Source organism: Mytilus trossulus, chromosome 14 (genome assembly GCF_036588685.1).
Source record: "Mytilus trossulus isolate FHL-02 chromosome 14, PNRI_Mtr1.1.1.hap1, whole genome shotgun sequence".
NCBI lineage: Eukaryota > Metazoa > Mollusca > Bivalvia > Mytilida > Mytilidae > Mytilus > Mytilus trossulus.
This window is the reverse complement of record NC_086386.1, coordinates 64,406,462-64,421,837: the sequence shown is the minus strand read 5'-3', so window position 1 is coordinate 64,421,837 and position 15,376 is coordinate 64,406,462. Positions and strand designations below refer to the sequence as shown.

The window sequence follows — 15,376 nt, the reverse complement described above, 5'->3', positions numbered from 1 at the left end:
TGTACCACAATATTATTGTATTTTATTACTTTTGCTTGTCGTTTATTTTTTTCTGGTTATTTTGTTGTCTGCTGGATTGCTTCAGATGGAACAGTTGTGATTCCTAAGAAAACTGTCATGTGTATTTTGCATTTATTTTTGAAACTTTAAGCCTTCCCAATAAACCAGCCCGGTGTGATTAAATGCTAGTATTCAACGCTATAAAGAAATGGCCTTAAAATCATGCATCAATATATCTTATCTTGTTTTATGCTTGGTAAAATAAAATTTTAGTGTCATTCACAGGCATGCTTTAATGGTATTGCATTATATATCACGATTATAACAATTCGATAATATCAATAAAAATAATTAATATGATTTGCAGGAATGAAAATACAAGTGTTCAAAGATATATTCATGTTAGAGTACAAATTGGAATTAAGTACAATCTAGAATCCGTCTGATGCAAATAGACATTATAATAACTTATAGTAGAAATTGAAATTATTACTTATACTAATTCAATTCCTTATAAAACCATTAAGTCTTTGTTCGAAGTTAGAATATGATATATATCTATCTAAGATTGTAGGTTCACTTCTTAACGATTGAAACTCCGATTTTCTATTGTTGGTTTGTTCATTCGTTAGAGTTAAGTCAAATTTTCTATTCATTCATCATTCGTCTTTAATAATTCTAAAAGAAATGAATTCCAGTTTGTACATGTCTATACATTTTTGTTATATCTTTTTGGTTTGAATCGTTTGGGTTGCTGTTTAAATGATGTTCATTCCATTTCTTAGTTCATTCCTCTCAATAAGAAGGCACTTACTTCAACTGGCAAACTAATTTGCACGGGTTTTAAAGTTTACATTCAACGTATATATATGCATACTGATATAAGCGAAACATGTATAAATAAACAAGATTACGAAAACAAATTTTATGTATCTCAATAAGAAAAAGACTTAATTTGATGGCTAGATTTTGAATTTCCTATATTTTGAACCTGAAAGTTCACAGATTATTGCTATAGTTTCAAAAATTATAAAAAATGACTAATCTAAGACCTTAGGCAATATTTTCTTAACACCATTAAGTAAAACAGAGATAGACAGAAAATGGAAGACCCTACACATAGCACAACAATGGAAAAAGAAACAAAAAGTCTAGTTCATTTCCAAGCATAAATGATGAGCCTTGTGCCTATCGAATAAAAGGAACCATATCAGTAGTTACAGTCTGCTTTATATTTCTAAATGTTTTCAACATTACAAAATTATCTGTTGATGGCATATCTTTTGTTGTCTCTGTTGGATTCATTTAACTTGTCTCGACTCTAGGCGATCCTTTAGAACTTGACATATGTCGAAGACTATAATCAATTGTTGAGGAACATTGAAAGGGTAATAGGGAGTTATTACAAAGGAAATTAAATAAACTCATATATGGAACAAGAATGTGTCCATAGTAAACGGATGCCCCAGTCGCACTATTATTTTTCATGTTCAGTGAACCGTGAAGTTGAGGTCAAAACTTTAATTTGGCATTTCAATTAGGGAGATCATATCATGAGGAACATGTGTATTAAGTTTAAAGTTGATTGGACTTTAACTTCATCAAATACTACCTTGGCCAAACACTTTAACCTGAAGAGGAACAGACGGACAAACGAGCAGACAGACAAACGAACGAACGAACGGACTCACAGACCAAAAAATATAATTTCCCTCTTCTATTGTAGGCGGGGTATAAAAACTTAGGTTGAACTGCAAATGCTTGCTTTTAGTCGTAGTCTAACTGACGTTTCCTTATCGTATTCTCATTCATATATTTTCTTTCACAATAATATATTCAGAAGATCTAGCAAACTCAATGAAGCCAGACGAGTAAACAGTCACATTTGCATAAGTTTCTCCGATCACTGTGATTATTACGTAATACCAGGCAAAAGGACTAGTTAAGGAAAAACACCATTGACAGAAACTCTTCAAAGATCACGTGTCCTCACGTTTAGATGCGTATTGAGATTCAATTTTGCATATGTCTGTGTTTTCCAGGTCTCAGTTGATAATAACAAAACAAAAAGTTCGAAAATAGCACATTTAAACACTATTTTAATGAATCTTTCATAAATCAAATGTTTCTGCCCCAACTTGATAAGCAAACTTCATTTTCAACATTGGTATTTTAAACATGTAAAAACTTAATAACGCAGTCCTTGTTTGATGATGCATATAAAACACAAATACTCAAATCGATCATTTTATATAAAAGCCATCATATGATGTTTACAAGAAATAACATGATTACAAAGTCAACTCAGTTACGGCACTTTGTTATTCGAACTCAGAACGCTGTGGTTCAAGTTTCTGGTGAAACAATCAAACATAGTATTACACGATGTAACAACTGTCTATTAGTTCAACTTAATTTTCCTGCAATAAAAATTAAGAGAGCACTGAGCATATTTTGTTAAATTTTAAAAGATGAATGTTCAAAAATGATATTATCAATATGTCTTATAAATAAGATTTGAGATCAACAATTTTCAAGATTTGTATTTCAAGTTAACAGAATGTGTGCTCTATTTTGTTACAAGGTCCTGTGAAAAACCAGTCTGAAAATTATTTTTGCTCGACTCTTTTATCTGAAATAATTTTCATTCATAAAACTCAATAATTAAGTTTGAAAACCACATATATATATTGTCTGTTTGTCTTTTTCTTTGTTAGCCATGGCGTTGTCAGTTAAATTTCGTTCTATGAGTTTGACTGTTCCTCTGGTATCTTTCTCTCCTCTTTTAAATTTTCTAATTTTCTAATAGACTTGTTGTAAAAACAACATAACGGTACGATCGAAACAATATATGGCAAAGCTTGCTTGCAGAACCTGCAATTAATGTTTGTCTTTGAGTTTTTAAATAAAAAAAAACACACCCTATCACCAACTATAGGTATGGTAAATACGATATGTCTTCAAGATTGCTTGTAAAAGCAATTGTTTTGCCTATTGTTCATTAAAGATTTTTGCTCGAGTTACCAATTGGCATTGCAAAACAATGGATGTTGCAGTCGTCTATTTCAGCTTTTGATCTCTGTTACCAATAACAGCAGTACCAATGACAGGTAATAACATGAGATAAATAAAGGCAACAGTAGTAGTGTGAATTAAAACTATACACACCTCTGCGATTTAAGCATGTTCTACTAACTCTTTATTGCCAGATCGGGCGTTCTTTCAGCAGTCTGTTTACTGTCCCTTGAAATATACAAAACCCCCTCATCAGAACCAGGTTATCTATTTCTGGTCATTATCTGTTCGTTAACTGAAAATAAATTGGCTGTTTAAATGAAAAGTTTAATACCACTTTGTTATAACGCTGACTGACATAATGAGATAAAACATGCAGCCAGGTAGCTTATTGTTTATAATGCATAATAAACATGATAAAGGAAGAGAAATTGTATTGATATAGCAGTTACAGATTGTGAATATCAATATCGAATGCGTACTTTTAAATAAGATGACAATATAAAGTACAGAAAACCTATAAAGCAGGTCTATTACGGTCATAGATCAGTGACGTCGATGCACACTGTCTCAATTATTCAAGTATAAAGAGAAAGTCGTGTTTGGTGCACCACTTTTAAGTAACCTTTAACAAATAGATGTTGAGATGAATTTGCTTTAGACATTTTGTTCTTGGTATTGCTTTATGTCAGAATAAATCTACCTGGGTAATTAGATGGGCAAACCTTACCTTTATATTGCATATCTCGCTGCATAGAACATCCCTTAGCAACCTGAAAAAAATAAATGAAAATGACGACATACAGAGGGAAAGAAAACATATAAGGAATCCCTACAATAAGAGACAACCTGATTGCCAAATAGACATGGAAGCTCTTTACTTTCAAATTTCTGCGTTATTTCTGCCGGTAATTTTCTTCCCTTTACTTTTGCCCCCTTAAAACATAAGTTTTTATTGGAAATTAATTATTATTTACCAATGGTTAAAAATCTCGTCATATCTTCGGGTAAAATAGAATAATTGACATAAGAAATGATACGCCAACATATTTTAACACGAGTCAAAAGTAAAATTATTGAACTCTGAGGAGATTAAAAAAAAAAGGAAAGTCCCGAAACAAATGACAAAATTAAAAGCTCAAACGCATCAAACGAATAGATAACAACTGTCATATTCAGAACTTGGTACAGGCATTTTCTTATGTAAAAAATGGTAAATTAAACCTGGTTTAAAGTAGCTATCAAAGTATGACCCTTTCTGAGCATTTTAGTGAATACTGTTTGTTATTTGTATTCATATGAATCTTTAGTTTATTTTGAAGTGTTTTGTTGACGGTTGATTGTTTTTATGTCGTATTTCCTTGTCATATTGGAGTACTTTTTTCTATTCCGCTGTCAGTTGTACTTCGACCTAAATAAGATTAACCTCTTAATATCTTCTAGCTCTCTTAACTCATTTAAACAACTACGTATGTAGTGTGATGTATTGTAGTCTATAATGTCAATTTATGAACAGGACTTAATGTAATAATAACCTCCCACAATTACCGCATTATTCTTAAAAGACAAGTTGCTTTCGAATTCTTTAAAGTTCATGGTATATTTTTTTCTCTTTTATAGTTAAGGAAAATCATGAAGTCTGTTCTGATCGCAATGTATTGTTTTCGGATATAATTTTTCTTTACGTTTTTTAGTGTATCTTATTCAAAAAATACTCTTATCTTAACCGAATATAAAAACGTTAAGTTAGATGATCCCATAATCACATGAATCATGAGAATAAAAACGAACGTTATATGTATTGAGAATTCTTAGATTACACCACAACGTCATCAATACAACCATAAAAACACAAACGTTTCAATATTGAATGAGTTCTTGTATCAAAATAGTTGTCAAGTATAATTTCTTATTGAACTTCTCTAATATTCTGTTTGATGTCGTAGGATCGTACATAATAACAATAAAACCTTGACCTTTATTCCGCGGGAATGCGTGTCAGTACTGCTTCTTGTCTTCGTGAATAAAAAAAATCTTTATTAAAAGCTATATAGCAAACACACAAACCATTCTTTGTGGTAATTTAATTACAACAATGTCAAACAAAGGATTCTTTAACATCTTCTCTCTGAATAATTCATTATCATGTAATATAAATTCCATTTCTTTGACAAAAGATAAAGAACTACCACGTCTATAAATCACACATGACTTACCAAAGTTCTCTGGATACTTTCGAGGAACATATGTTTTCAAAGAACAAATCTCATTAATTATATTATATTTTGTTACATGTATCAATATTATTTATGAGAAAGTAGTTTACATAATTAAAGCACGCGACATTTACATCAAAGCAAGCAAATATATGAAAAGACAGAGACTATAAATCGACATATACCATTTCTGGTTATCGGTTCATCAGAAGGCAATGTTTCTGGATTTGTTATGATTTATTTCTCAGTCATTATCAAGTTTTGAATATTTTACTACAACTAATACTTGAGCACAAGTTGACATTCAAAAACTAGGGATATTCGTGTAAGAATTATATATTATATGTATATCTCTGTATATATTTTTTTTTTATATCTATTGATTAGCTAGCTATACCAGAAATTGACCCACATTATCCTTTTCTTTTTAAAAAAAAATCTAGTATACATTCGAAGGCCAAGCAAAAGGTTTTCGGGTTACTCCGATTTGGAAAAAACACAATGTTAAAAAACACACATAAAAATGTATTCATGATTACGAATGAAAGAAATATTTCACAAAAGAACTTGACCTGGCATCGGTTCGGTAGAATAGGCTACAGTTGAGATACTTTTTTTTTTAATTAATCCAAATGTTATGTGAAGTACATAAATTCACTAACTTAACATAGACATTTTTTTTTAAAAATACGGAGACATTTTTGGAAAATCTGACGTCTTAAACATATCTTAAGGAATGTAATTAAAAAGAGGCAAAAACCTCATAGAAGGTATCAGGCTAATGATTGTTTAGGTCATGCAACAAAAGACTACCCAAATGACCCACTGGTTGTATACACACAATTTAGAGATTAATATATGTTGGTACAGAAATAAAGTTTGGTAAACAAAAACGTACATGAAACTTAAGATGGCAAATCAAGACAGTTACACATATCTTTTCAAGTAGGCAACAGTAGTTTACTGATTTAAACATTCATACAAATCAATGTAACAAACACCACCTTGAGGAAAACTCCAGAAATTCCGATACAAATCCATCGACAGGGTATGCATAGGCGTTGTGCCAAGCTATGCTCAAATTCTTTGCCATATGGGTCCATGCATCAGTGCAGATATAACAATTCGAAATATGACACATCTGTTAAATTTGATATTTTATTACCATTGTAGTATCTTAAGATCTAAAAATGTTAAAACATGTCGTTAGTGATTTGAGAAACAGGTATAATTGTGTCGGTCAACCAATTCAAGACTGTGACAGCAACACTGATGTATCACCGATATAAACTGTTCTTCCTCATAACACTGTTTATGCAGCTTTTATGTGAGTAGCATACCCACATCTAAAGTAATCTGTGTTGTATGAACAGATACGAGCGAAAAGGAGCTGATGAATGGGAAGTTGAGGAGTGGAAAGATGACCTCATTTAGATTGCAATAGAATCTAGTTTGGAGTCCATCTGTTTCATTTCGAAGGAAAATTCAAGATATGAAGCAACCATCATGTCTTTGGTTGTATCCTTTATCTCATGTTCACAGGGTAATATTATAATCAAGAATTCGCTTAAATATGGGTGAATGAATGACATGACATCATAAATATACATGGAAGTGAAAAGTAAAATCACAAAAATACTGAACTCAGAGGAAAATCAATTCGGAAAGTCCATAATAACATGGCAATATCAAATAACAAAACGCATCAAAAACGAATGGACAAGAACTGTCATATTCCTGACTTGGTACAGGCATTTTCAAATGTAGAAAATGGTGGATTAAACCTGGTTCTATAGCACTAACCCTCTCACTTTAATAACAGTCTCATCAAATTCCGTTATATTTACATGATGCGTTAAATAAACAGTCACAATTAATAAAATAGTCAAAATATGGGTACATCAGTCATCATCGTATAACAATTTTAAAACGTATGAACGTTTCAAAATATCTTTTATTTTGGATAATCGAGAAAGTTTTTTGTATGAATTGCTTTGTGTTGTTCGTTCCATTGACCAGCGGTGTTTTATTTTTATTTTTATTTTTCGGTCTCTATCTATATACATATCTTTCAGATTGACAAAATTTTCAATATATAAAAAAGAAGATGTGGTATGATTGCCAATAAGACAACTATCCACAAAAGACCAAAATGACACCGACATTAACAACTATAGGTCACCGTACGGCCTCCAACAATGAGCAAAGCCCATACCGCATAGTCAGCTATAAAAGGCCCCGAAATGTAAAACAATTTAAACGAGAAAACTAAAGGCCTTATTTATATGAAAATATATGAAAAGAATAAACGAAAACAAATATGTAACACATACACAAACGACAACCACTGAATTACAGGCTCCTGATTTGAGACAGGCACATACATAAATAATGTGGCGGGGTTAAACATGTTAGAGGGATTCCAACCCTCCCCCTAACCAGGACAGTGGTATAACAGTACAACATAAGAACGAACTTTACAAATCAGTTGAAAAAGGCTTAACTCATGAGATGGACAAAAGTGCAAGTGGACGTGCCGCTTATTATACATCCCGACACAAAAAGACACAATGAACAGATATGAGAGTACTCGCAGTTATCTGACAGCTAGTTCAAAGCCACATGGTTAATTAGTTTTGTACAAGAATATAGATACTAATTTGGTTTACTTACAAAATTAATGTTAGTTCTAACAGTTCTTTGGTTTAATGTTTGTGTGGGTCTATAGTTGTTGAACATTAAAGCTTGAGGGTTTTCTGGCAAATCTTGACGTAAAGTCCTCAGGGCATAAATCTGTAAAACAACAGATACAAGAAATAATGTATGAAATATATTATACAGTGAATCAACACGTGAATAAATGTAAAAACAATGAATTCGATTAGATATGAGAAAATATTGATAATTCTTATTTATGAATTAAATGATCATGATAAATGTGAGCAAATACTTGTCAAATATCTCCATAAATACAAATAATAAAACCCGTTCATTTATGGTTTAACTTTACAAAAACTTCCTTGTTAATTTTGGTATACGAAGAAAAAAATACGTTCCTGAATATCTGAAATTGTTTACAAGGAAATTGAGAATGGATATTGAGAATATGTATACCAGAAAACAACCAACACGAAATTATACATGGTTGACACATAGTGTTAGTGGTTGGCTTATATATTCACTATCTGTTCGTTTCCATTTTCACGGAATATGAGATGCTTCAATATAATCTTTTTAAATTTACCTAAAACCTAACCTCAACTTGGAAGATTTACTACGACAAATAATTTTGAACCTGTTTAGTTGAAAAATCAGTATTTCATTTATGTAATTCCTTATTTTTATGTTTTCAGACACTGTTCATGACATTTATACAATAAAGAGAAATCTTGTTTTTTTTGTTTTTTTTGTTTTTTTTATACATAGTAGTTGAAAAAAGCAACAGTAGTGAATCAGAACAAAGATGATTTTATAACTCTATTAAAAAGATACAAATTAGGGTAAAACAACTGAGCGAATCGCATAAATTCTAAAAAAAAAAAAAAAAGAGCGGTGCATCAAGAAGACAAGCGTCTCCCGCCATTGCATGCAAAACCCACAACTGGAATTAATAGGTCGTAATCGGAAATAGATGACAATATGACACAAAAAGACTATATTTGTATCCAAATAACTTCTTTCCTAATAATATTGTTGTTGATATAATTTTGTTTTTGGTTAACTTATTTTTGACCTTTTGATTTTCTAAGTATATATTAAAACTAAACAAGGTTATCATAACACATCATTTGAACCCTAACATGATGCGTGGACATGGTAAGCGTTCAACAGTCAATATGTCACAATAGGGAAAATATTACAATGTGTTAATTTACAAACCGGACGACTATTACAGTATATAAAGATATAAAAGACTTTTAAAGTATTTTGCTAAATAGTAGAGACATGATCATTTCGTATCAGTTTAAAAGAGTTTAAAAGTACATTGAATGTTAAGAGTTGACCCAAAAATAGAAACATTGCAAATTAATCAAATAAATGTATGAATACACTTTGTCAATATACTTGTGAGATGCTTATACAGAATTTTTGTATATTTTTTAAGGTTGATTCTAGTGATATTGTCAGTAAAGTATATTAAGGATACCGATTAGCGATATAATTACAATACTATATTCAACTTTTTACGATAACCATACAATTAAGCCACCTGCTACATGATGTTAATAATATTATCAAATTGTTTTCTGTGTGTTACCATAAATTGCAAACGAAATGCCACAAGCCACAAGCACCTGAGCTGCCACACGCACTTAATCTGTTTTACCTCTTTTAACATGGCAAATTATAAATTGTTACAAGCTTTGAACAGTATGAAAAACATCAGGTTTCGCATTCGAGTCATGATATATTTTTAATTTCAAATTTGAACGTTGTATAACACAACTATACCAGCTATATGGTTTTCTAAGAAAAAATTCATATCCAAAATATTAACCATAAGTTTAAATATTTATTTTCAAAGGGGTTATTAGATTCAGACCTGTTTAACGAGAGTACTCGCCTCACCTGATCTTTTGATACAATAATAGGTCGATTCATAATTATCCACGTGACTGTTTCCTGGCACCCAGGTTGTGTAATAGAACCATCATATGTCATATAATGTCGACTATCCGGAATGAACTTCAGTAAATTTATGTTATTGACGTCCATTTGTTCACCTTGAAAACATTTAAAAAATGATGTTTTAAGCATATGGTAATATATCTCTTCAACATATTGTAAGATGTCTCTTCAACATATGGTAAGATGTGTCTTCAACATATGGTAATATGTCTCTTCAACATATGGTAAGATGTCTCTTCAACATATGGTAAGATGTCTCATCAACATATGAAAATATCCTATATATTTATGAAACAATGGTTAAGTAGTAGTTATAAATTTGATGTGTGTGACAATTCATTGTTCAATTACTGTACCAAGTAGGTATAACATCATACACGACAATCGGCCGACCTGCGCATTCATATCTTTAGTGATTGCACAAATGAAATTCACAATCTATCCTTTTGTTCATTTTTTTCTTTTTTTTTTGGCAGTCAACATTTTTTTTACAGATGATAAATTAAAAATATGTATTGATCAGTTTAACTGTAGCTGTTTGTTGGATAGGCTACTATTATATGTCTATTTTTTGAAACAGCTCTGCGCGTGCTTCGGAACTTATAGGACAATAACAATCAAAACCAAGGAGTAAACAAAGACTCACAAAACCAAAGAACATTTACATCAACAGTTATAAATGATAATTAAGAAACAACACGAACTCCACTAAAAAACCGGGAGTGAAATCAAGTGCCACAGAAGGACAAGCATTTCCTGCACCGTATACGGCACACGTCGTGTTATTTCTTTGTTCAGTTCGGTAATGACGGATGGTTATTATGACTGAGGAAGAATATCAGATATGATTTCTGACACACTTTTGTCATAATGGCCAATCAGCTCATGATGGCGACCGTACAATTTCTTGAGTGATGACCTTAATTGGATTGATTCAAAGCCCTGTCTTAGCAACATTTGAAAAAGCAGTATTCCTCATTCAACAAAATCAACGTACCTTGAGCTAGCTTTAGAGTAACGTATCAATTGAGACACATATACTCCATATGCGGGTGTCGCTGGGATGTTGCTACACAGAAATGGAAAGTTGACTGTAGGAAAATTTAAATCATCGCGTTTGTCATAGATTTTGGTATTCAACCTTCCATCAGTAGTAATTTCTAGAAACAGGTCTAAATATGAAGAAGATTTATCTCTGTCGGTAATATCTTTAATTTCAAGTTCACTTAGATATAAATCCTTGGTTGTCAAATATTTCACTCTGAAATTTCCTTAGAAAATTTAATCTAGAATAACACTTAGGACACACCAAATTAAAGTCCTATTTTCATTTTGAAGCAGTACCTTAACACCTAAGGACATAATCGCTTATAGAATCCTGTCAATTATCTATGACTGCAAAATATTTGGGTATTGATTTGAGGCAAGACACATCGTATCAGACAACCTGTTCTTGGTGGTGATCTTTAAAATTATAATATGTTGATTTAAGTCGTTTTCATAGAAAACCTGTTAGAGCAGCATTTGTGTAAGACGCAAACCAAGTTTAACGACAGCTGTGTCGTGTTAATATGAATGTGGGTAATGTTTTAACTGATACGTTTAAACGCGATGCAATGGAGCATAGGTGATCTTACTGGTGAGAAATTGAAAGGTAACAATTGTTGTATTGAAATCCTCATATTTCTTCACAGATTAAGGCTCGAAGTCGTTCAATATTAAGGAGAAAAGATTAAGAAATGAAGCAGACCTTCTAGTTTTTGGTTGTATCCTTAATTTAAAGTTCTCCCAACCCAAACAAATTACATACAATTCTTTGAAGTTAATCAAGATGACGGTTCAAGTCATTTTATATATGTGTGTGCCTTGTGTACTGAAATTTGTAATATACCTTTATGTTCATGAAAAAGGACTTAATAATTTGTCTGAAGTGAATATATGTCAAATGGCTGTTTTTTAAGCTCTCAACAAGTTGTATATTTTTGAAGTAGAATTAAATCTTCTTAATTGTTTGTTTTTTATATAATTAAAAAAGAACCTAAAGGGAAAAGAAAATTAAGTCCGTTCAGTACAAATATAGCTTTCTTGAAAAAAAAAAACACCCAACGTTTTCTTGATTTTATTCAAATCAAATAATCAAATAATTTTATTGCCATATAAATCAAAAGCATGATCTGTGACAAACATAAGATATAATAATTTAGTAGTTGATAGAAGTATTACCTTTATATCGTACATCTTCAATAAAGTTTGTTATCTTGGATAGCTCGTTGTGGTTTTCGTTGTGTTTCACCTTATGAAAATGTAAAGAAATCTTTTTTATATTGAAGTGTTATTATAAAAGTTAGTCTGATTTGCTAAATAATAAATACTAGCATTTTTTGTTTTAATACTCTAAAACATTTCATAGAAAATACTTCAGAAGAACGAAAACTGAAAATTCTAGCAGCAAATGAAAAATGGTAACGACTGGTTTTGCTTTCGATAATTTTAAATCAAAACCCTAAATAATCTATTAAAGGATGTATTTCACTTCACCTAGTTTTTTCTCGAACAGGTGCCAGATATAATTCATAATACTGCATGTAACCGTGTATCTATTGCTAACATTGAGGAATGGAGTGTTGATAAAGTTTCAGATTTATTCAAAGAGTTGATAGGTTTTTGACAGAGATGAAGTCCAAAATAACTACAGCTCTTAATGAGGATATAAAAATCTTGACAGCAGTGAGAGACTTACGGTTGGGGTATTTGGTTACTTCTATTTTTCATATGTGTGTTCCACTAATCTTCCATCATGTTTAAAACTGACTTACGGATGATGTTTGTAATCAACTAACGATAATTTTATACAAAAAAACAGCTGTGGAAAAAGTCGATACTTTTTAACGTATTGACTAACATACAATAAAAACAATTATTTCAAAAGACCTCATACTATATCATAAGAATTAATTATAGGAAGACAAATATTTGATTTATATCATTAGGGATAATCTAATATTTATAGCATGGAAACGGTTTGTGATAAAATAGTTTCGCAGCGAACAGAGTCAATTCCCAATAGAAATAAATGTTACAAAGAAATAATTGCAATTACAAATCAGTGAATTGCAATCCTTTGTAAAATGAATAAAGAAGTCAGATATTAGTTGAAAGAAATTAATATATCTCCCTGCATATGTTTTATAAGGTAGTTTGTCGGAAAAGTTATTCTAATACCTTTCATTTATTTATTTTGGTACAGTTTTTCTCTCTCGTATAAATATAGGTCTGTTATGGAGTTAAGATAAATCAATGTTACATAACAGAACTGAACCTTTCAACTGTGAAATAATATTATTCCCATTTTTTTTTATCATGCTCATAAAAAAATGTTTAAAATGATTTAATTATATCTGAAGTATTAAATACTCACTTTTACAAAAATTGCTAATATCACCACACCTCTTGACAAATTAACAGCTTGGGTAAAATTTGTATACAAATCAGAATTATAAAACATCAACTGTATCTATGTAAAAAGAAAGAAGATTCATATTATGCCACGAGAAAAACTTCCTTATACACCATATGTGTATGGATATAACAAAATATAAGTGTATTATCCAGGGGCGGATCCAGGATTTCCAGTTAGGGGGGCGCAATTTTGAAAAAAAAATTGAAGTTTGTTTTAGGTAAAATCATTGAAATATTCTTCTCAAGGAGTGAAATGTAGATATCTCGAACTAATGTGTGTTAAAATTAGCGAGGAATAAAGTTTCAAGCTGAAACCACCTTAATCCACACCTGACAACAATCTACAGATAGACGTGCGGACAGAAGGACGCAAAGTGAGACGAGACAGATCACAATTGCTCACCTGACCAATATATTTTTCAAACGAAAAGTTCTACTTTTACCAGCGATTTTTAATTGTCCTTTCATACTATCTGGTTTGGTTTTTTTTTAATTTTCGGAGGTCGTGCCAGACTTTACTGTGTTCGCCTCAAACAACTAAAATCAGAATGAGATACATTTACGCAGTTACATTTATTTTCTTGGGATCTCAAGCATACAGTAATACGGTACAAAATTCGGCTAAATATTTAGGTTGCAAGTCAGAAATAAATACAGACACAGAGACACTAATTAATAAACTAACCTGTCGCTTGAAACAGTATTTCTATCTTTCATTACGGATACTATAAAAGAATCTCACCTGCCGACTGTTTTCTTGACCGTGTCATGATGAAATTGTGAAAGTAAGTAAGGAATGTTTTGGAACTTCGATTATCAAACAAATTGATTATAAAAACCGCAAATACAATGTAACATTTGTTTTTACTGTAACTGCTAAAAACCTATTATATTTGTCATCAAACGCAGCTCCGCGTTTGACACCTTCCTTTGAAATTATTTTAGAACTTTTATAAAGCGTAGGTCACTTGATTAGTAGTCACGTTGATTCGGTTAAACTGACTGTTTTATATACTTTGAATGTTAAAAAAGATTGATTCAATGTTCTCTTTTGATACTTAAATAAGTTGAAGTCAACCCATACTTTGCAAATTTTAGGGGGGGGCGCACGCCCGCCACGCCCCCGCCTTAATCCGCCCTTGTTATCTCTTATAAGTATATACTAACTGATTTCATGAAATATTCGCTATTGGTACTGACATGAAAAAGGTTTTAATCCATCTTTAACTGATAATCACATATTCACTGTGTTCGAAAAATGTAAAAATTAAAAAAAAACACCAAAAAATGTTGTAATATAACACTTAACTAAGGACGAGGCGAAAAATTTGGTAACAAATTAACCTGGATACAAAAGAATCAAATTCGAAAAAAACACCCCTTCAATTTTGAAATCCATGCGGCCCTTGATATTAATCACAATGGAATAACACATCGATTATAATATGTTTCATGAGGTTGTCGCCACTCAGATATCAAAAGATTATATTTACTACTAAAATGGCGATCCAGCCCAAGCAGCAGAAGTGATATAGATGTACGAAACAGTCAGACCCATCATTGAATTCTCTTCTGTTCTAAACTAATTGTATTCGTAAACAGAAATCATAAATTACTCCATTCAAAGTGGAATTTTGTTTAACCAAACAAACAATAAGAGAATCTGCTGTAAAAATCATCAACGATATCAGGCTCATATTTCTAAATGTTAAACTGACGTCAACGGACAGTTTTAATATACCATTACTTCATTGTCGACTACTTCTGTGTCCATACCATAGGTAATGTTTTCATATTTCACTTTGTATATAACAAATCATTGTAATCATTGTATGAAATTTAAAACCCGCAAGGGTCCATAATTGGATTAATAAAGTATTCTTATTCTTATTCTTATTCTTATACATTACAACAGATCATAATAGGAAATTAAAAAAATTATTGACGTTAAAAAACGATTCCTTACCAATAACTATACAGATGTTGTCATTTGGCTATATACTATATATATTACAATGAACTAAAACATTACAAATCAGTTGGCTATATACTATATA

At 31.1% G+C, this 15,376-nt stretch overlaps 1 protein-coding gene across 2 annotated transcripts in view; it reads right to left on the bottom strand.

The window, feature by feature from the left end:
- Window positions 1–2,138: 2,138 nt before the first annotated feature.
- The window catches only part of LOC134696654 (carbonic anhydrase-related protein 10-like), a 33,051-nt gene continuing 19,813 nt past the window's right edge, over window positions 2,139–15,376 (bottom strand). Inside the window, exons 5-11 of one of the 2 annotated variants that reach the window (XM_063558567.1) lie at window positions 13,279–13,374; window positions 12,084–12,153; window positions 9,801–9,955; window positions 7,905–8,024; window positions 3,746–3,788; window positions 3,169–3,310; window positions 2,139–2,420 (exon numbers count right to left, since the gene is read on the bottom strand). In XM_063558567.1, coding sequence (XP_063414637.1) covers window positions 3,279–3,310; window positions 3,746–3,788; window positions 7,905–8,024; window positions 9,801–9,955; window positions 12,084–12,153; window positions 13,279–13,374 — 516 coding nt within the window. In that variant the 3' untranslated portion in view covers window positions 2,139–2,420; window positions 3,169–3,278. The remainder of the gene's footprint in view (window positions 2,421–3,168; window positions 3,311–3,745; window positions 3,789–7,904; window positions 8,025–9,800; window positions 9,956–12,083; window positions 12,154–13,278; window positions 13,375–15,376) is intronic. The other variant, XM_063558566.1, reaches the window with a different exon arrangement.